The sequence below is a fragment of the Saccopteryx leptura genome, chromosome X (assembly GCF_036850995.1).
Source record: "Saccopteryx leptura isolate mSacLep1 chromosome X, mSacLep1_pri_phased_curated, whole genome shotgun sequence".
In the NCBI taxonomy this organism is placed as follows: domain Eukaryota; kingdom Metazoa; phylum Chordata; class Mammalia; order Chiroptera; family Emballonuridae; genus Saccopteryx; species Saccopteryx leptura.
The window spans coordinates 44,002,834-44,023,416 of record NC_089516.1 but is presented as its reverse complement, the minus strand read 5'-3'; the positions used below and the strand labels follow the sequence as shown (position 1 = coordinate 44,023,416).

The 20,583-nt window shown below is 46.4% G+C and overlaps 1 protein-coding gene across 2 annotated transcripts; it reads left to right on the top strand.

Annotated features, from left to right (window-relative positions):
* The first annotated feature begins 10,083 nt into the window (after positions 1–10,083).
* Positions 10,084–17,410, top strand: WAS (WASP actin nucleation promoting factor). Of its 2 annotated transcripts, none has more exons than XM_066356333.1 (12): positions 10,084–10,248; positions 11,081–11,221; positions 12,261–12,344; positions 12,445–12,547; positions 12,659–12,700; positions 12,794–12,847; positions 13,518–13,692; positions 14,691–14,733; positions 14,934–15,087; positions 15,291–15,697; positions 15,936–16,044; positions 17,125–17,410. In XM_066356333.1, the coding sequence occupies exons 1-12, from the start codon at positions 10,117–10,119 to the stop codon at positions 17,178–17,180; spliced, it is 1,500 nt and encodes a 499-aa protein (XP_066212430.1). In that variant the 5' UTR covers positions 10,084–10,116; the 3' UTR covers positions 17,181–17,410. The 2 variants fall into 2 exon arrangements, with proteins under 2 accessions (XP_066212430.1, XP_066212429.1); XM_066356332.1 differs by having other exon boundaries at positions 12,201–12,344.
* The last annotated feature ends 3,173 nt before the right edge of the window (positions 17,411–20,583 follow it).

Below are 20,583 nucleotides of genomic sequence, written 5' to 3'. Positions count from 1 at the left end.
GCATGAGGCAGAAGCTGTCTGGCTATTAACTGCATGATAGCCTGGCATCTATTTTTACTGTTTGTAAAATCCAAACCACTAAGGTGTTCAAGGATATCAGAAGCAGATATTCAGAGAGTTGTGGAGGGAGCAGAGATTCTGTTTGCCACCTGGCTTCATTCACTGCCAAATACCCGACACTGCTATCATTCTTTTTAATTAAAAATTTACATGAGGAGTTCATCTATCTTTGGTAAGACTGTTACTAATAAATCAGAAAAAAAGTCCGAAATAATGAATTGTTTTTAAAAATATTTTGTTTATTAATTTTAGAGAGAAGAGAGAGAGAAAGAGAGAGAGAGAGAGAGAGAAGAGGGGAGGGAGGCCTGACCAGGCGGTGGCGCAGTGGATAGAGCATCAGACTAGGATGTGGAGGACCCAGGTTCCAGACCCCAAGGTCGCCAACTTGAGCATGGGCTCATCTGGTTTAAGCAAAGCTCACCAGCTTGGACCCAAGGTCTCTGGCTTGAGCAAGGGGTTACTCTGTCTGCTGCAGCCCCACGGTCAAGGCACATATGAGAAAGCAATCAATGAACAACTAAGGTGTCGCAACGAAAAACTAATGATAGATGCTTCTCATCTCTCTCCGTTCCTGTCTGTCTGTCCCTATCTATCCCTCTCTCTGACTCTCTCTCTGTCTCTGAAAAAAAAAAAAAAAGAGGGGAGGGAGGAGTGGGAAGCATCAACTGGTAGTAGTAGTTGCTTGTCGTATGTGCCTTGACCAGGCAAGCCCAGGGTTTTGAACCAGCAACCTCAGCACTACAGGTTGATGCTTTATCTGCTGCTCCACCATAGCCCAGCCCAGCCCTGTCCCCACTCTCCTTCCTCACTGCATAATCCCCATGCCTGGACAATGGAATATTTTTAAACATTAACAACATATCTTTCATTTATTAATCAAAGAAAATTAAAAAGTAAAAACATGCCTGGCCAGGTGGTGTTGCTGTGTACAGAGTGTTAGCCTAGGATGCTGAGGATGCAGGTTCAAAACACTGACGTCACCGACTTGAGCGCGGGCTCATCAGCTTGAGTAGTGTCACTGGCTTGACCGTGGGATCATAGACATTACCCCATGGTCGCTGGCTCAAAGCTCAAGGTCACACTGGCTTCGCTGGAGCCCCCCCCCCCCCCCCGCCGTCAAGGCACATATGAGAAAGCAATCAATGAACAGCTAAGGTGTCGCAACTATGAGTTGATGCTTCTCATCTCTCTCATCTCTCTCCCTTCCTGTCTGTCTCTCTTTCTGCTAAAAAAAAAAAAAAGGTGAAAATATCTTTTAAAAAAATTGCTTCAGCCTGACCACGTGGTGGCACAGTGGATAGAGCGTTGGATTGGAATGCGGAGGACCCAGGTTCGAGACCCCGAGGTCCTTGGCTTGAGTGCAGGCTCATCTGGTTTGACGCAGTGGTAGTCAAACTGTCCCTACCACCCACTAGTGGGTATTCCAGCTTAAATGGTGGGCGGTAGTGGAACAACCAAAGTATAAATAAAAAGATAGATTTAACTATAGTAAGTTGTTTTATAAAGATTTATTCTACCAAACTTAGTGAAAATCCAACATAAATTATTATTATATGCTTTAACTTGTTGTAACTCTGCTTTATAAATTTTATAAAGTAAAGTTACTTCCCTACTTTATAAATCACCATTATTGTGGAACCGGTGGGTGGTTAGAAAATTGTATTACTAACAGAGATACAAAAGTGGGTGGTAGGTATAAAAAGGTTGACTACCCCTGGAAGGCTCCCCAGCTTGAGCCCAAGGTCACTGACTCGAGCAAGGGGTCACTCTGTCTGCTGTAGCCCCATGGTCAAGGAACATATGAGAAAGCAATCAATGAACAACTAAGGAGCCACAACGAAGAATTGATGTTTCTCATCTCTCTCCCTTCCTGTCTGTCTGTCCGTATCTGTCCCTCTCTCTGACTCTGTCTCTGTCACACACACACAAAAAATTGCTTCACTTTTAAAGAAGACCATAATTGGCAATAAATAACTTTTTCAGGGCCTGACCCGTGGTGGCGCAGTAGATAAAGCATAGACCTGGAACACTGAGGTCTGCGGTTCAAAATTCAGACTTGCCCGGTCAAGACACACATGTGAATTAATGCTTCCTGCTCCTCCCTACCTTCTTTCTCTCTCTCTCTCCCTGCCTATAAAAAATAAATAAATAAAATCTTTTAAAAAGTCAGTTTTTCAAGCTTCCTGACCAACTTGTAACAGTCACATAAGCTATGCAAATACTACGTACATGTACATATTTATCACCTAGTTTTCTGAAAGCTCCATTGATTGTAAGACTGTAAACAAACCATTGTGTTTTCCCATAGTTGCTAAACTTAGCCAAAAAAACAAACCAAAGAAAACCAAAACAAACCCTCTTTTTCTCTTCAAGTTGTCTGTAATCAAGGTCTAAACTAGGGTTAATGATGTTGAAATCTATATAATTTAAAGGTCTACACACATACAATGCAAACTATATTTATTGGAAGTTTTTTAAAAAGCATTCTATTTTTTTCAAAGAGGCTCATCCTTTTATTCATAAGTTAAAGATTTTATTTTGTTTCCCTCTGTCTTCTTTATTTTTATCACTTTTGGGTGGATTTCTGTAAAAGAAACTATACAGCTTATTGCATATTGGGTTATAAACCACATAGTAACCATTAGGCCAAGATCCCAGACAAAACATTGTACCCCTCACCAATTATGGCCCCTGAGTGGAGATACTAAACTGAAGTATATATGTTACAAATCCAGCCAACATCAGAAACATTTAGTGATGACACTTTCACCGAACTTTCATTTTACCCAGCACCCCAAGCGCCTATACATACTTAAAACATCAGGATCAGAGTTGATACAAAGGCTGACTTGTGTTTTCAGCAGTGGAGGCAGCCGTGGGCATAAACTTGTTTTCAAGCGAATTATGGGAAATTTGCCCTGCCTGCTAAAGGCAAAGGGCTCAGGACTCGGGCTTTCTTAAAATTGGGGGCACCTTATTGAATTATTAACAGTCTCCTCCCTTTCAGCATGTGTCAGGGCAGTTAAATGTGGTCCTACTGCTCCATTTATATAATCTATATCCTTACAAGTCATGTATTTATTTATAAATATTTATATTTTATAACACATTTTCTATGTAATTTAAAATTTGCAAACTTTAAAATAGGCAACTGGCTATATCACCTATGATGTATATAGTAAATAAGACATGTCAGTTGCAGGAACCCTGCCCGTCTGACCAGGACTAATGCTCCAAAACCATCACTTTGTGAACTGAAAACTGGAGAAAGTGTTCTCTTAAACACACTTGGTCAAAGGCTTCACAGTTGGGGCTTATAACTACTGTAAACTTTGTAATCAGGGGTAAAATTAATACATTAGTATATTGAATCCAAAGACTGCAAGATGTACACTTTGCAATTTATGGTATTGGGAAAGTCAAACACTCCCCTGTGCTTCTCCTACTGCGGCAGGATTTAATTTTATTATTATAGCTTCTGAGAGTTTTCTGAAAACCCAAACTAAAAAAAACACTTTTTGTTTTGACTAAACTAGAGAATTAAGGAACCACCAGGTGCAGGCACAAAAACTCTACTGGGTTTGTTACAGAGTTTATGACTAGATCGCCTAACGCACTGGGCGCCACGCCCTTGTGTGTAATCTTGTTAACTTCAGCAGTAAACACCACCTTCCGCCCCTTCTACTGGTGAACAATACCAACCACTCCAAATTCCCAGAGTCCTGCTTCAGCCGCCCACCGCACAGGTCTGACACCCACCGCGCAAGTCCAGAACTAATAACCAATGGGAGCCCAGAGCACGGTAGTGGAGGCGGGGCTATGTTATTCTCCGAGGCCAGGTTGTTTCAAAGAATGGCAAGGACAAGAATATAGCGCCGACCAATCAGAGCCCACGACGGCTCTTCTCTTGCTCAGCCTAGAGCTAATTTCCAGTTCTGGGCGTTGAGAACAATAGCGGGGGTGAGAGTAGATAAGGTGGCGGATGTGAGAGAGGCCAGGGAGCCACCAGAGAGTGAGGAACGCCGAGGCTGGTGGGAGTCGGGAGGATGGGATGGGGGTTGTGGGGAGAAACAGGATAGCGATATTCTCTCTCCATTAGGGTATGAGACAGCGATGGTATTCCTCCCCTACAAACGAAATGGTCTTGCCTGACCAGGTGGTGGCGCAGTGGATAAAGCCTGAACCTGGGAAGCAGAGGACTAAGGTTGGAAATCCGAGGTTTTTGGCTTGAGTGCGGATCCCGGCTTGGGTGTGGGATGGTAGACATGACCCCATCCATGGTCTGGGCTTAAGCCCAAAAGTCACTGGCTTGAGCAAGGGGTCCCTGGCTGGCTGGATCCCCCCTCCCCTCATGGCACTATGAGAAGCAATCAGTGTATAACTAATGTGCTGCAGCTACCAGTTGGTACTTCTCATCTTTTTCCCTACCTGTCTGTCTCATTAAAAAATGTGTTTTTGAAAAAAAAATACGTTTTTGCACGATGGCCGCCCCCTCCCCGGTGGTGGGATTCTAGGCGGACCGTTCCATTTTACATCCCTCCCCCACGCCTGCTGTGGTCCATTCCAGGCCTCATCAACGTTAACTTTTCTGGGGATATCAAGGCTGTGGGCATCCCTTGAGACCTAAAGACTGGGAATTGGATACTCCTTGAGTTATACAAACGGGTTTGAACACTCATGGGATCACACACATTGGGGAATAGATGCTCCTAGGGTCACACACTAGGGTGTGGACACTTACGGTGTCACAGGCTGGAGAATGGACACTTGAGGTCACATAGACTGAGGTGCAGGGACGTAGAGAACATCCATCTAGGAGGGAGAATTGGTGGTGACTGAGGGTGTGGGCAGTGTGGGAACTAGGAGAGGACGTCTGGCTCCCTGGGTAGCAGGGACAAATCTAGAGGGGAAGGGGAGGACTGACTGGTGCTGTGATCTCCTGTGCAGATGGGGGCAGTGGGGTGGGGATCTTGATGGGTGAGACCTCTAAGGTTGGCAGGGAGGGCTTCAGGAACACGTGGCAGTGCTGGAGGCATCTGGATGGGCGTCCCATGTAATTAGTCTCTGAGCTGGGTTTTGCATCAGGGGGAAGTAGAGAAAGGGTGGTGGGAAAGTGGTCATGTATTCTGAGGTCTCTGACCATCTCCCAATGGTGGTGGGATCTGAAAGTCTAATGGAGAAGGGTGAGGAGAGGATGGAGAGAACATGGAAAGTGATAGACTGAAGGGATGATATAGTTCATTTATCCAACTTAGCTATTTCATAAAAAAACTCAATAATAAGTATGACCTGTGATGGCGCAGTGGGATAAAGCGTCAACCTGGAACACTGAGGTTGCCAGTTCGAAACCTTGGGCTTGCCTGGTCAAGGCACATATGGGAGTTGATGCTTCCTGCTCCTCCCCCTTCTCTCTCTCTCTCTCTCTTTCTCTCTCACTCCTCTCCCTCTAAAAATCAATAAATAATAAAAAAAACCCCTCAATAATACATAATTACAATGTGTTAAGGTCTGTATTGATCACTATACATGAATTACCTCATTTAGTTTTCACAACAACTTTAACTGCTATTATTATCTTCACTTTATGTATGACAGAACTGAGGCACTGAGAGGTTACCAGACTTTAAGCATCTAGTAAGTGCCAGATTCTGGCTGTAGGGCTTCTGGATTTGTGGTTCTAAACATGGAGCCATTCTTATTTCTACAGGTATCTCTGCTTTTCTATGTATACCCTGTCCTCACTCCATCCCACCAGGACTAGAAATCAGCACCTCCCCTGAGGGCCCCTAAAGCACCCATTTGCCTGTAGCATCAGTGATCAGTGTGGACATCTCTGTGGGAAGAGCTGGTCTCTGCACACTTGAGTTTTTGTTTTCCTCTTTCCCTTGGCATAGGGGTGAAGAGATGAGAGGGGAAGCCTTGTGCAAAGAGGACAATAAATCACAGCATAGAAATCTGGACCACAATGATTATTTAACAAATACTGGTTGAGCTTCTGCATACAGGGCCCTGTGCTAGGGTGGTGGGGATGAGGCAGTGAACAAGACAGACAAGGGTCCTGTTCCTTCCTGCCCTGGAGATGTGTTTTAGGAATGCTTGGTAGACAGACTTTGTATGAGTGATGCGGGTGCTTCAGCATTGAATGTGCAGGCAGGTGCCTGACATGCTGGGGGGACAGCGCCATCCCACCAAGACTTGTAAGGTATATGAATGTCATTCCAGGATGGTAAAAGAAGGCCTCCTAAAATGTTTCTTATTGACTGACCTGTGATGGCGCAGTGGATAGAGTGTCAACCTGGAACGCTGAGGTCGCTGGTTCAAAACCCTGGGCTTTCTTGGTTAAGGCACAAATCAATGAGCAGTGTTAAAACGAATGAATGCAATGGCCTTTTAAGGAAAAGCAGTGGCTTGCCCCAATGGACAGGCTGGGAGGTGCCCCAAGCCTGGAGGTAGGAAAGTGTCTGGTGAGTTAGGGGCACCATAAGCTGAGATGTGAGGGGGGAGAAGTGGGAGGGAGGTTGGAATTGCCACACCAGAAGGGGCTTTGAGCCCAGACTTAAGAGAGAAGCTTTGAAACTGCCAGCATGAGGATCCAAACAGGTTTCCAGGCAGGACTGTGGATCCCACCTTGAGATGTGTTATCTCCCTTCAGGTACTCAGAAATCTCAGTCACACTGCAGATATGCTTAGCTCCCTCAAACTGTTCTCTGGGTGCCTGAGAGCTTTGTGTCCCCAAATGGGAGACTGAGGCCCAGGGAAGAGTGGGGACTGAGCTAGGATTCACTTGGGGAAACAGTCTGACATTATCTGGTAAAGTTAGAGATATGAAAACCTTACAACCCCCCGCCTCCCCTCCTGAGAGTGTGCATGCCTGTGTGGACCAGTAAATGTGTAGAGGAGTGAATACAGCAGCATTATTCCCAATTGCAGCAGCCAGAAACAGCTGTTAACAGTAGTGTATGAATGAACAAGTTCTCCAGTCACCCAATAGAATCCTACATAGGAATGAAAATGAAGAACTACTACTTGGGCAAATACAAATCTTAGTAACACGTGTCTGAACTGTGGTGGCACAGTGGCTACAGCTTTGATCTGGAACACTGAGTTCTCCAGTTTGAAACCCTAGGATTGGCTGGTCAAGGCACATATGAGAAGCAACTACAAGTTGATGCTTCCTGGTTGATGCTTCCAGCTCCTCCCCTGTTTCTCTCTCTCTCTCTCTCTCTCTCCTCTCTCTCTCTCTCTAAAGTCAATCAATAAAATTTTTTAAAAGCCCCACAAATCTTAGTAACAGGCAAAGAAAAGATGTGGAGCATAGTGATGAAAACTGTACCCTCTGGACCTAGCCAGCCTGGCATGCCATCTGGCTCTCCCATTTGCTAGCTGGGAGCTACTGAGAAAATCACTCAACCACTCTGAGCCTTAGTTCCTTCATTTCCCTCTGTCAAATAGACAAGGTAATAGTGTGTGTCCTACAGGCTGTTATGAGGATTTAAGTGAGTCAGTATTTACAAGGGGTCAGAACGATGCCTGGCACACATGTTCAGTGCTATGTCAAAGGCATGGTGTACACACAATACAATATACAGGTGATGTATTATAGAATTGTACACCTGAAACCTATATAATTTTATTAACCATGTCACCCCAATAAATTCAATACAAAAATTTTTTTTACAAAAATATTTTAAAAGAAGAAAAAGGATCTAATGTAATATATATTTTTAAACTTTTTTTATTTATTCATTTTAGAGAGGAGAGAGAGAGAGAGAGAGAGAGAGGAGGAGGAGGAGCAGGAAGCATCAACTCCCATATGTGCCTTGACCAGGCAAGCCCAGTGTTTCGAACCAGCAACCTCAGCGTTCCAGGTTGACGCTCTATCCACTGCGCCACCACAGGTCAGGCTGTAATATATATATATTTTTAAAAAGTGGCTCAGTGGATTGAGCATTGTCCTGGAGCGCCAAGGTCACAGTTTCGATCCCCAGTTGGGGCACATATGAGAAGCAATCAGTGAGTGCACAGCTACATGGAACAGCTAAGAGGAGCAATGAGTTGATGCTTTTCTCTCTCTCTCCTCCTCCTTCTCTGCCACCACCTCCTCCTCCTCCTTCTTCACTCTCGCTCAAATCAATGGGAAATTAAAAAATATATATTTTTAATGTTTATTTTATTGATTTTTTTTTTTTTAGAGAGAGAGAGAGAGAGAAACAGACAGACACATTGATCTGTCCCTGTATGTGCCCTGACCAGGAATCGAACTGGTAACCTCTGTACCTTGGGATGATTCTCTAACCAACTGAGCGATTTGGCCAGGACAAATTACTGGGAAAAAAACAATTTTTTTAAAGTTCAAAAGCAATGAAAATGAAACAAGGTGTTGTTTAGGCATTCATATATGGTATAACATTCTTCTTATTATTATTTTTTAGCAAGAGAGAGAGAGAAAGAAAGAGAAAAGGAGATAGAGGGAGGGATGAAGGTAGAGATGGAGAGAGGAAGGGAGAAAGATGAGAAGCATCACCTTGACCAGGGGCTCCAGCTGAGCCAGTGACCCCTTGCTCAAGCCAGCGACCTTGAGCTCAAGCCAGCGACCATGGGGTTATGACAATGATTCCATGCTCAAGCTAGCGACCTTTTGAATGTGAGACCTCAGTGCACCAGTTCGACATTCTAACTACTGTGCCACCACTGGTAAGGCTAAAATTCCTTTTTTTGAAATAAAATAGATGATAAGCAGAAAGTAATTTGGGAGCTGTGGGGAGGAAGGGGTAAGGGATGGAGAAGTGAGCTGGGTTGTTAAGGTCTCAGGAGAGGGGTGGGATCCCAGGCACTCACCACTCACTGTGTAATTAAAGGAAAAGTTTTAGCATAATAATTCTTCAGCATTAGGGGTCTTAGACCTCAGACCTAGGATAACTGGATACTTTGGGGAGGAAGGAGGCTGCTAAGACCCATGACTTCCTGTTGGGCAGATAAAATATATTATGCTCACTTTGTTAAAGATGGCGCTGCCCACATGGAAGCCCATCGCCCAGGTGATATTAATGTGTGTTGGGGGCGGGCTGTGGGCAGGCAGGATTCTTGGAGCCTGGGGCTTGGTTTTAGGACTAAACCTTTCTCACCCTTTTTGATGTAGGGTGGTGCACTCTCATGAGGAATCCCATTATGCCTCAGATAAGTGACTTTGTATCAGAGACCTCCTTGTTTGTATATTGGATTAAAGGTTTTGATTTCTGCACTATAAAGTGGGTCAGACTGGGAGCTTGCTCTCTCTCGGTTCCTGAGATTAGCATTAGAAGAGAAAGCAGAAAGAAGAGCAGAGAGATGCCAGGTGGAGGAGGCCAGGAGAAGCAGCCAAGATGGTGGAGTGTTGAGAGAGAAGCCAGTTTGTGCAGAGTTTGTGCAGGGAGAAGGAAGGAGTTGGGGAACAGAGGTGAATAAGTCTGGTGAGCTAGAAACCTTTGATTCTAGGAAACTCGGATAAGTCAGTAGCTTTGTGAGCACTGAATGAGTGGGTTTTGGAGCCCAGTGTGTGTTTTTCCTTGCCCGCCAGGTGCAAGCTAGGCTTAAAGATGATGGCCCACCAGTTCCTGGCTCTATTGTTTCATTACCGTCTGTCTGAATCTAATGTAAACCTGCATGTGCCAGGCTGCTGTGATGGTGACCATGTATACTGGCTTTACACTTCCCAACCACAGCAGAGCACCCTACAGAAGTGCTATATAGTGGCCTAGCTCTTGCTGTCAAACAATCAGAGGGAGGAGGATCTCAGCCAGTCAGAGGGAGATGGGCACCAGAGAGAAGGAAAGAAGGAACAGGACATGAACTGTTCCAAAAGATGGGTCTAGCCAGTCAAATGGAAGAGGGCATCAGTCTGAAGGCAGAGGCTCCAAGCCTGTCCTAGGGAGGAGGAGCCCAAGCCCACTGAGGTGCCTCTGGAGGACTTGTTTCCCTTGTGGTTTTTGCACTTCCTGTTCCCCTGCTCACTGCGGAAGTTCCTCTTCTTACCCTGTACCCAGAGCCTAGCCGGAGAGGACAAGAGCAGGAGGCACAATGAGCGCGGGCCTTATGGGAGGCAGGCCTGGAGGCCGTGGAGCACCAGTGGTTCAGCAGAATATACCTTCCAGCCTCCTCCAAGACCATGAGAACCAGCGACTCTTTGAGATGCTTGGAAGGAAATGCTGGGTGAGCTGGGGACCTCTTGGCCTTCCCTGTCTTTCTCCCTTTCCCCCCATTCCTCTCCTCTTCCGCATCCTTCTCCTCTCCTCCTTTCCTCCCCTTCCTCTCTCCTCATCTTCCCTGCTCCTCTCCTCTTTCTCACCCTCTTCCTCTCCATCATCTTCTCGCCTAGAATCCACTTACCCCCATTCACCAAGGAAGATCTCTATGTCTATTTATTTTCTGGTTGTGGCTCTTCCTTTGGGGCCACTGTTGGGGACCGAAAGCCAACAGGGTCAGTTTAGATTTTGGGGGGACAGAGGTGTGGGGAACTGGCAGTAAACTGACAATCTGCCCAACCCCCCACCTCACTTGCTTAGTGAAGTTGCTAAAGGCTATTTTTTTCACACCTCCTTGTTAGCTGTGGTGCTGGATTGTTTATACTCCTCCTATCCCCCATATCCCTCTGAAAGACTTAAGTCAATTTCCTTTTTATCTTTTGTTTTGTGAAGTTAAGATGTTATGTATGGTGGGGGTTTTCTGCACTTGGTAGAATTCTTGGGATGCCTTGGAAATGTGACTTTGTTTTAATGATCTCTTTGATTTGCATGGCCTCACTTTGCCCTAAAGATGAAGCAGGTAGGGGGTGGAGGCTCGCTTTTTGCAAGCTATCTTCTGCATTGCAAAAAGCCCTCCCGAGGCCATCTTTTTTCTCTTTAAGTCTGTTTTCTTAATTCCACTAGCTGTGCTGGTTCTCGGCAGGCCACAACAGCCGTGGGCAGGGAAGGAAAAAGTCTGGCTCCCAGACGGTCTGGTTGCCCCTGACCAGACTCCACTGAGCCCTGCTCTCCCTTCCCAGACATTGGCCACCACAGTTGTTCAGCTGTACCTGGCACTGCCCCCTGGAGCCGAGCGCTGGACCAAGGAGCATTGTGGGGCTGTGTGCTTTGTCAAGGATAACCCCCAGAAGTCCTACTTCATTCGCCTTTACGGTCTTCAGGTGATCCCTGCCTCGGCTGCACATGCAAACAGGTTTTCAACCTGTAAACCTAGATCTGTGTCCGTAGCTCTGAGCCCTCAGACAGAACAGTGAACCCCTAGGCTCCAGAACCAAAGACTTCATCCACAAATCAAACTCTTTTTGCCTTTCTAAGTCTGCGATGACTGACCCTAGAGTGTCCATGTTAATGTCTATAACCCCCCACATATTAGTATACCATCTAAACTTAAACTGTTCCACAAACTAAACAAACAATAAAAAGACCACTATATTTTTATTTGAAACTCAAGTCTACTTTAAATTCAACATTTTGGGTCTTAGATATCTCCCATCATAACTCCTGAACCACAGATGTTTGCTTAGCTTCTAAGTCATCAATCTGTCCCCTAAACCCCAAGCCTAATATGCTATTCAGTTTTTGAACTCCAAATCTGTCCTTTTATCTCCATGGCATGGACCTCAGAATTCCTGAATCTGTTCCACAAACCCCAAACCTGAACTCCCCAGGCACATACCCCCATTCATCTTATAAGCCCATAAAGATAAACCCAGCATAACCACATCGAGACCCCAAAGCCATCAAATACTAACCATAACTCTGCTCCTCAAACCTCAAATTGCACATACCTTGGCTGAACCCCTCTCCACAAACTCCCAATCTTATGCCTGAACGTCAAATCTCAACCCCAACTCCCAATACTGGAGCCCTGCCTGCCCAAATGAAGGCCCACACGAGGGGGGGTATTTGGGGCAGAGTCTAGAATGGGCACAGTGTCCTGGGACAGGAGTAAAAAACTCTCAAATTCAAGCCCCCAAGTCCCACATCTAGGGCCCCAAATCCAAATCTCTCACTGTAGAGTCTAACTCCCATCCAACCCTCTACATCTAAGCCCTAGACCCCCAACTCTCTGCTGCTGAGTTGGAAATATCCAAATCAGATCCTGGGCCCCCAAATTTGGACACCATGCTCCTTGCCCAGATAACAGAAACCCACCACCCAGGGCATGCCTCAGTGCCAGTGTGTTCTCCACCTCTCCAGACAGGACTGCTCTGGGAACAGGAGCTATACTCACAGCTGGTTTACGCCACTCCCACTTCCTTCTTCCACACCTTCGCTGGGGACGTAAGTGACCACCCAACCCCTGGGCCTCAGCTGGGGTGTGAGGAGGAGATGGGAAAGGTATAGGGGGCCTGGAAGGCTTCTGACCCCAAGGTGTGTGCAGGATTGCCAAGTGGGGCTGAACTTTGCAGACGAGAGTGAAGCCCAGGCCTTTCAGGCCCTGGTGCAGGAGAAGATACAAAAAAGAAATCAGAGGCAAAGTGGAGGTGAGGAGGCCTTGGGGGAGGGAAGGAGGTTGGGCAGAGGTGAGTGCAGGAGTAGGGAGCTGTAAAAGCCCCTCTCATGGTCTGGTTCTCAGTCTGCCTGTCTCTCCACAGACAGACGCCAGCTACCTCCACCACCAGCACCAGCTAATGAAGGTGAGTCCTCTCGTGCAAGTAGGAATAATAAGAACCTAGCCCAGGAACCTGTGGCAGGGTTGTCAGAGCTCTCTACCCATTCCATCTTCCTAGAGAGAAGAGGAGGGCTCCCACCTCTGCCCCCACACCCAGGTGGAGACCAAGGGGGTGAGTGCTAATTCTTCCTTGTCCTTGAATGGACAGTTGGGTGGAGAGTAGGTGAGTGGATGAGTAATTTGGTGGGTGCAGAGATAAGTGGGCAAATGATTGAGTGGATGGATAGATGGATATGTGGGTGGATGAATTGGTGGTGGATAGATGGTTGAGTGAGGAGATGAATTGATAGGAAGATGAAAATGTAGATAGATATATAGATGTATAGGTGGGTTTATAGATGCATAGATGAATTGGCATGTGGATAAGTGGATGAATGGATGGAAAGATGATTGAGTAAATGAATGAATGCGTGAGTTATTGAATGAACTAAATAGTAAACAAATAAAAAAGTGACATAAAATTTGGATCAGCAAAGATAGCAATGCTTGAATGAATGAACAAATAACTTTAAAAATTAATTACTGAACCAGTGAAAAAATAAGTCAATATTAAGTGATAAGCATGAGTGAATGAATAAATAAATGAATTAGTGAATGTATGAATGGTTTAAGGTAACCACCCTTCCACTTCTCCATAAAACCTACTTGGGTCCCTCACCCACTCCCTCCATGACTATCAAACACATACACAGATTTCCCCAACAGTCTTCCTATCTCTTGCCCCTATGCTTTGGCTGGTAAGTAAGTGGGTCAATGGTTTAGTCACCTTATTTTATCCATAGGTCCAGCAGCTGGCCCACTTTCCCTGGGGCTGGTGACAGTGGACATCCAGAACCCAGACATCACAAGTTCACGATACCGTGGGCTTCCAGCGCCTGGGCCAGTCCCAGCTGATAAGAAACGCTCAGGGAAGAAAAAGATCAGAAAGGCTGATATTGGTGCACCCAGTGGATTCAAGTGAGAACCTTTCTCCAGTGGGCCCACAGTTCCCTGGGAGGGGGGCAGATGAACAGGTAAACAGGAGAGCTAAGTGGGTGGAAGGATGGGCAACTGGGTGGGTCAGCGGTTGAGTAGATGATTGGATGGGTAGGTGGGTGCAAGGCCAGGACTAGGTATAGGCAGGTGAGGCACCAAGGTTACACAATTTACAGAGACAGTTTCAGGGTCATGCAAGTACAATTCATAACTCTGAGACTGAGTACCTCCTTAAATTTTGTACTCTAGGCATCTCACTGCCTCACCCTAGTCCTAACCTGGGTGGGCTGGGGGGTGAGTAATTGGGTGGGTAGATGAATAGATTAATGAATGAATGAAATGAATGTATGAATGGGTGGGTTGGAGAAGAAATGGATGGTGGTTGGATGGATGGGTGGATGGGTAAATGGGAATTGGTTGGTAGAAGGATTGGTGAGTGAATGAGTGTGGACAGATGGATATACAAGCTGATTGATTCTCAGACAAGGTGGATGGAGATAGGTAGGTGGTCAGATATGTGGACGAATGAACAGTTCAATGGATAAATGGACAGAAGTGTGTGGTTGAATGGAGACAAGTGAGTGGGTGGATGGAAAGGTAGGCACATGGGTAGATGGATAGGTAGATGGACAAATGTAAGTGAGGACAGATTGGTGGACAAATGGGTAAATATATGTGTGGAGAAAGATAAGTAGAGACAAATATATGATGGGTCAGTGGTCTAAGAGGTGAATGTGACTGCCCAGCTGGAAAAATGGTTGGGTGGATAGATGGTAGGAAAAGGGATGAAGCGGAAAGATGAGCACCGCAAACTGTGAACCCCTTCTAATTCCATAACTACTGCTCTCACTTATTCACTCATTCATTCACTTATGGCCTCTCAGAGTCCCTCTGGGCAAGAGAGGGCAAGAAAGAGGGCTTCACTAGGAAGGAAGGGAAGGAAGGGCAGTGGGGCCTCACTGGGGTCTCATCTCCCCTAGACATGTCAGCCACGTGGGGTGGGACCCCCAGAATGGATTTGACGTGAGTAACTCCAAAAATCCTGGACCCCATTCAACTCCTACCTACCCTTCCATCGTCCAACGGTCAGACCTACCGCCAGACCCCACCCTTCCCACAACCCTCTCACATTCCTCTCTGGTGTGGACTCCATGATAATTTGGGCTCCTTCCCTCCCCACCCTGTTCACCCACCTTTTCTGCTGACTTTTTCCTCCCGGGCAGGTGAACAACCTGGACCCAGCTCTGCGGAGCCTGTTCTCTAGGGCGGGAATCAGTGAGGCTCAGCTCACTGATGCTGAGACCTCCAAACTTATCTATGACTTCATTGAGGATCAGGGTGGACTGGAAGCTGTACGTCAGGAGATGAGACGCCAGGGTGAGTCCATCTTTCTGAACGCCCCCTTCTTCTTCAAACCTGGTAGCTGATTTCCAAAAGATACACTGTAGTCACTTAGTCCTCATGCAAACCCTTCTACTGGTTGAATTGGGAATTGGTCCGTAAGGTACAATTTTACAAATGAGTGAAATAGGCTTGGAAGAAAATGATAGTAATAACTATGTGTTGTTTTCCCCCCTCAGAGCCACTTCCACCACCCCCACCACCATCTCGAGGAGGAAACCAGCCCCCTCGGCCCCCTACTGTGGGGAGTAACAAGGGTCGGTCTGGTCCACTGCCCCCTGTACCTTTGGGAGGTACACCGCCCCCGCCGACTCCCCGGGGACTCCCACCTCCGGGCCGAGGGGGCCCTCCACCACCACCCCCTCCAGCCACAGGACGCTCTGGGCCACCGCCCCCTCCACCCCCTGCAGCTGGAGGTCCACCACTGCCACCGCCACCGCCACCGCCCCCCCCACCCCCCAGCTCTGGGGATGGGCCAATCCCTCCTCCAGTCCCTCCTCCATTGGGGCCTGTGGGGGGCCTGGCCGCTGGTGGAGGTCGGGGCGCCCTTTTGGATCAAATCCGGCAGGGAATTCAGCTGAACAAGGTGAGGACCAGCAGGGCGAAGGACTGGGAGTCTGAGACTCGGGGGCGTACTGTGCAAGTCAGGATGGTAGGGGCTTGGAGCTGCGACTGATGGGGACCCCAGGCTTTGGAGGTTCAGTGATGAGGTTGGGAGGTTGATGCGGAGAGGTGGGCTTGAAGCCTTGGAGGGGAATGGGAAGGTTGGGGAGAGGCGCTCTCAGAGGCCCTGAGCCCTCTGTGCCACACCCTGCTTGCTGCAGACCCCCTCAGAGAGTTCTGCGCTGCAGCTGCCGCCTCAGAGCTCAGAGGGGCTCGTAGGTGCCCTGATGCATGTGATGCAGAAGAGAAGCAAAGTCATCCACTCCTCAGGTGAGTCTTCCCTCCCCTGCCACCTGCAGGCTGCCCTCTCTGGGGCCCATCCTGCCAAGATGGTGACTCTCTTTCCCAGGGCCGGTGTTGGCCTAAAAACTACCCCAACAGTCTTCATCAGTGGTAACATTAGCCCCATCTGCTAATGATGGTGTTAACATAACTCTTGTATTAGTCTCCTTTTGACATGTTAACGTCATTATGTAACAATAGTGTAATTAACTCTATCTTTGACAATAATATTAATATTAATGACAAGGTATGTCCAAACTATTAACATTAATTCCATTTGTTCAGTATTATTAACATCAATCCACTATGTGATGGCAATATTATAGAGTCCCATCTTTGACAGCAATATTAACTTTAATTCCATGTGTCAACAGATTAATAGTAACTCATTATATGATAATATAACTAACCCAGTCTTTTTGCAATAATGTTAACAGGAATCCCAGTGTATCAACAGTATTGTCCTCATATGACAATTATGTGAGGCTAACATGAACCTCAACCTATTATGTGACAATAATATAATGAACTCCAACTTTGACAATAATATTATTATTAAGTTCAGAGTTTGTTCAGAATATTGACATGAATCCATTGTATACAATATTATAATGAACCTCATATATTTTGACAATATTATCATTAATCCGATTATGTGTCAACAATATTAACATTAACCCGCTATGAAACAACAGTATAGGTATTGTAATTTAGTCCACCTTTGCTAATAATATTTAAATACCATTAAGTGACAAAACTGTTAACGCTTTATCCTTTGTGTGACAATATCTTAACTAACCACCCATTTTTGAAAATAATATTAACTCCAAATAAAACCCAGACCCCAACTATAATCCCTGTCTTATCCCAAACAGAAACCCTAATTCTCCCTCCTCTGAGGGAGCCCCATCCTTATCCAGTGCACAGGCCCCAGATCTGATTTCCTAGCAGGACACTTCAGCTTCCCAGGACTCTGAGCCCCTGAGTTCTCAGGCCCTAGGAAACCCTCTCTCTAGGGCTTCTGAACCCTGCTGCACCTCTGAGTTCCACTCTTTCTGCCCCCTCCAGACGAAGGGGAGGACCAGGCTGGAGATGACGATGAGGACGATGAATGGGATGACTAAGGCAACACCACATCCACCCGTTCTGCACCTGGTCCCATGGCAGCTGCTGCTCTCTGTCTTCCTCTCTCTCCTTCCAGGCCCCCAAGGCCCATTTCTTCCCCACCACCCCCTTCAATGCTGTTATATCTGACTGGCCCCCAGTCACTGTAGTAAAAGCCCTTTTTATACAAAAATTTCTCAGTTCTTACTCAAGGATTTTAAAACAAAAATAAAATAACTGTCTTTTTGTTTCTTTAAATCTCAGTTCATTCATATTCCAAATGTGGGAATTTAGGGTTCTTTTCTCCCCAAGTCCCTTTTATTCGTCTATCCCTTTTCATTTATTTAGTTTTACATATATACATTAATTCATTCACTTTTCCCCTCAGTTCATTAGCCTGTACTTCTTTGTTTCTTATTTTCTTTCTGCACACATTTATTGGCAGGCACTACTTTATTTATTTGTTTGTTTAATTGATTTAGAGAGAGAGGAAGGGACAGAGAGAGAGAAACTTTGGTTTGTTCTGCTTATTTATACATTCATTGGATTTATTTTTTTTGCAAGAGAGAGAAAGAGAGATGAACAGGGAGAGACAGACAGGAAGGGGGAGAGAGAAGCATCAACTCATAGTTGTGGCACCTTAGTTGTTCATTGATTGCTTTCTCATATGTGCCTTGACCGGGAGGCTCCAGCAGAGTCAGCAACTCCTTGCTCAAGCTAGCGACCTTGGACTCAAGCCAGCGACCATGGGGTCATGTCTATGATCTCATGTTCAAGCCAGTGACCCCACGCTCAAGCCGGCAACCTCAGGGTTTCGAACCTGTATCCTCAGCATTCCAGGTCGATGCTCTATCCACTGCACCACTGCCTGGTCAGGCCATTAGATTGATTCTTGTATATGCCCTGACCAGGGTTAAATCAGCTACTTTGATGTATCGGGATGATGCGCTAAGCCAAGCATTACTTAAGAGTCTGAGGATAGCCTGACCAGGCGGTGGCGCAGTGGGTAGAGTGTTGGACTGGGATGCGGAGGGCCCAGGTTCAAGACCCCGAGGTCGCCAGCTTGAGCGCGGGCTCATCTGGCTTGAGCAAAAAAAGCTCACCAGCTTGGACCCAAGGTCGCTGTCTCAAGCAAGGGTTTACTCGGTCTGCTGAAGGCCCGCGGTCAAGGCACATATGAGAAAGCAATCAATGTACAACTAAGGTGTCGCAATGAAAAACTAATGATTGATGCTTCTCATCTCTCTCCATTCCTGTCTATCCCTCTCTCTGACTCTCTCTTTGTCTCTATAAAAAAAAAAAAAAAAAAAAAAAAGAGTCTGGGGATAAAGCAGTGGAAAAAGTTGACAAAAGTTCTTGACCTAGTGGGGCTGACATTCTAGGGGAGAAGACAGATAAGAAGAAGGAATTAAATAGAAACAAAAGATAATTACAGATCATGATAACTGCTGTGTGCTGAGGGGAAATGACATTCAGGTATGATATTCAGGGGAAGCCAGTTGGAGGAGGTGAGTTATGCTCAACTTAGAGAGGAGTGAACCAGGTGAATATTTGGGGGAAGGACATTCCAGGCAGAGGGAACAGCTAGTGCAAAGGCCCTGATGTGGGGAAAAGCTTGGCATGGGGCCAGGAGTGGTGAATGAATGGGAGAGTTATTTATTCATTCACTTATTTTTAAAAAACTGTTCAATCAACACAATACTAAATCGAGAGAGTTCTCGATGGTCAGACTTCCCCTCTCTCCATGTACAGAACTCACACGGATCCTAATGGACAGAATCCCCTTCTCAGTATTAAAATTTGGTCCTGCCCAGCCCTGGCCAGACAGCTCAATTGGTTAGAGCATCATCCTGAAGTGTAGAGGTTGCCAGTTCAATCCCTGGTCAGGGCACCTACAGGAACAGATCAATGTTCCTGTCTCTCTCCTGCTCTCTTTCTTTCTCTCTCTTAAATCAATAAAATAAACATTTAAAAAATTGTTAGTTCTGCCCAGTTCCCAGTGTAAACCAAGTCCTGGCCAATGGCAATGGAAGAGGCAAAGATTTACTGATCAGATAGATCTGCTCTAGAACCTCAGCAAGATGCCATACTTCTGAGCCTCAATTGCCTTATCTATACAATGGGGTAACAATATGTAAAATTTCCAACTGGGATAGCACTGTGTCACCCCTCTTCCTCCTCCACTACTTGCTTTCCAGAAAAAAAAAGGAGCAACTCAAATCTGTTCCTGGTGTCCCTGGCTCAGTGGATAGAGCGTCAGCCTGGCATGTGCATGTCCTGGGTTCAATCCCCGGTCAGGGCACACATGAGAAGTAACCACTGGCTTCTTTTCCTCTCCCTCTCACCCTTCCCTCTTTCTTCCCCTTTCGCAGCCAGTGGCTTGGTTGTTCTAAGCATCAACCATGGACTCTAAGGATAGTGTGGTTGATTTGAGCATCGGCCTTAGATAGAGGTTACTCGGTAGATCCCAGTTGGGGTGCATGCGGGAGTCTGTCTCACTATCTCCCTTCCTCTCACTTAAAAACAAAACAAAATAACACACACACACACACACACACAAAAAACCCTGTCCCTGGTGTTTAAAGCATTTCCAATGGAGTAAGTAGAAACTCTTTTTGTGTGTGTGACAAAGACAGAGACAGAGAGAGGGACAGATAGGGACAGACAGACAAGAAGGGAGAGAGATGAAAAGCATCAGTTCTTTGTTGGGGCAACTTAATTGTTTATTGATTACTTTCTGATATGTGCCTTGATGGGGGTTGGGGGGTAACAGCAAACCAAGTGACCCCTTGCTCAAGCCAGTGACCTTTGGGCTCAAGCCAGTGACCATGGAGTCATGTGTCTGATCCCACGCTCAAGCCAGTGACCTCGCAACTCAAGCTGGTGAGCCCGCGCTCAAGCCGTTACCTCAAGGTTTTAAACCCGAGCCCTCTGCGTCCCAGTCCGATGTTCTATCCACTGTGCCACCACCTGGTCAGGCGAAACTCTTGCACATAAAATCCTAGAATTGAGGCGCTTACCCCCTTCCATTTCTGAAATCTGGTAGATTGAAGATATCAGGTAGTCTAGTTTTAGAGGAGGAGGAAGGGAGAGGGATGAAAGACAAAAGTGAGGGACAGTCAAGGGAGGACAGATTTCTTTCATCTGCAAGAGCAGCAGAAGAATTTCGGAACCATTGGGGTGCAGGTTGGGGGTTGGGGAAGAAGAGAAAAAGCCAGGCAGTGGGAGCAGATGGGGTGGTGAGGTTGCAGGTATGGGAAATGGGAGCTGGCTTTGCTCCTTAAGAATTCACCAAGCCCTGGGCAGATAGCTCAGCTGTTTGGAATGTCATCCTGATGCCAAGGTTGTGCATTGGATCCCTGGTCAGGGCACATACAAGAATCAACTAATGAATGCATAAATGAGTGGGACAACAAATTGATG

Excerpts from the sequence above, each read along its gene's own strand:
- WAS (XM_066356332.1), top strand. The coding sequence starts at position 10,117 with ATGAGCGCGGGCCTTATGGGAGGCAGGCCTGGAGGCCGTGGAGCACCA. Across the intron at positions 12,848-13,517 it reads CCCAGGTGGAGACCAAGGGG|GTCCAGCAGCTGGCCCACTT; the intron begins GTGAGTGCTAAT and ends TTTTATCCATAG. Across the intron at positions 15,088-15,290 it reads TCAGGAGATGAGACGCCAGG|AGCCACTTCCACCACCCCCA; the intron begins GTGAGTCCATCT and ends TTCCCCCCTCAG.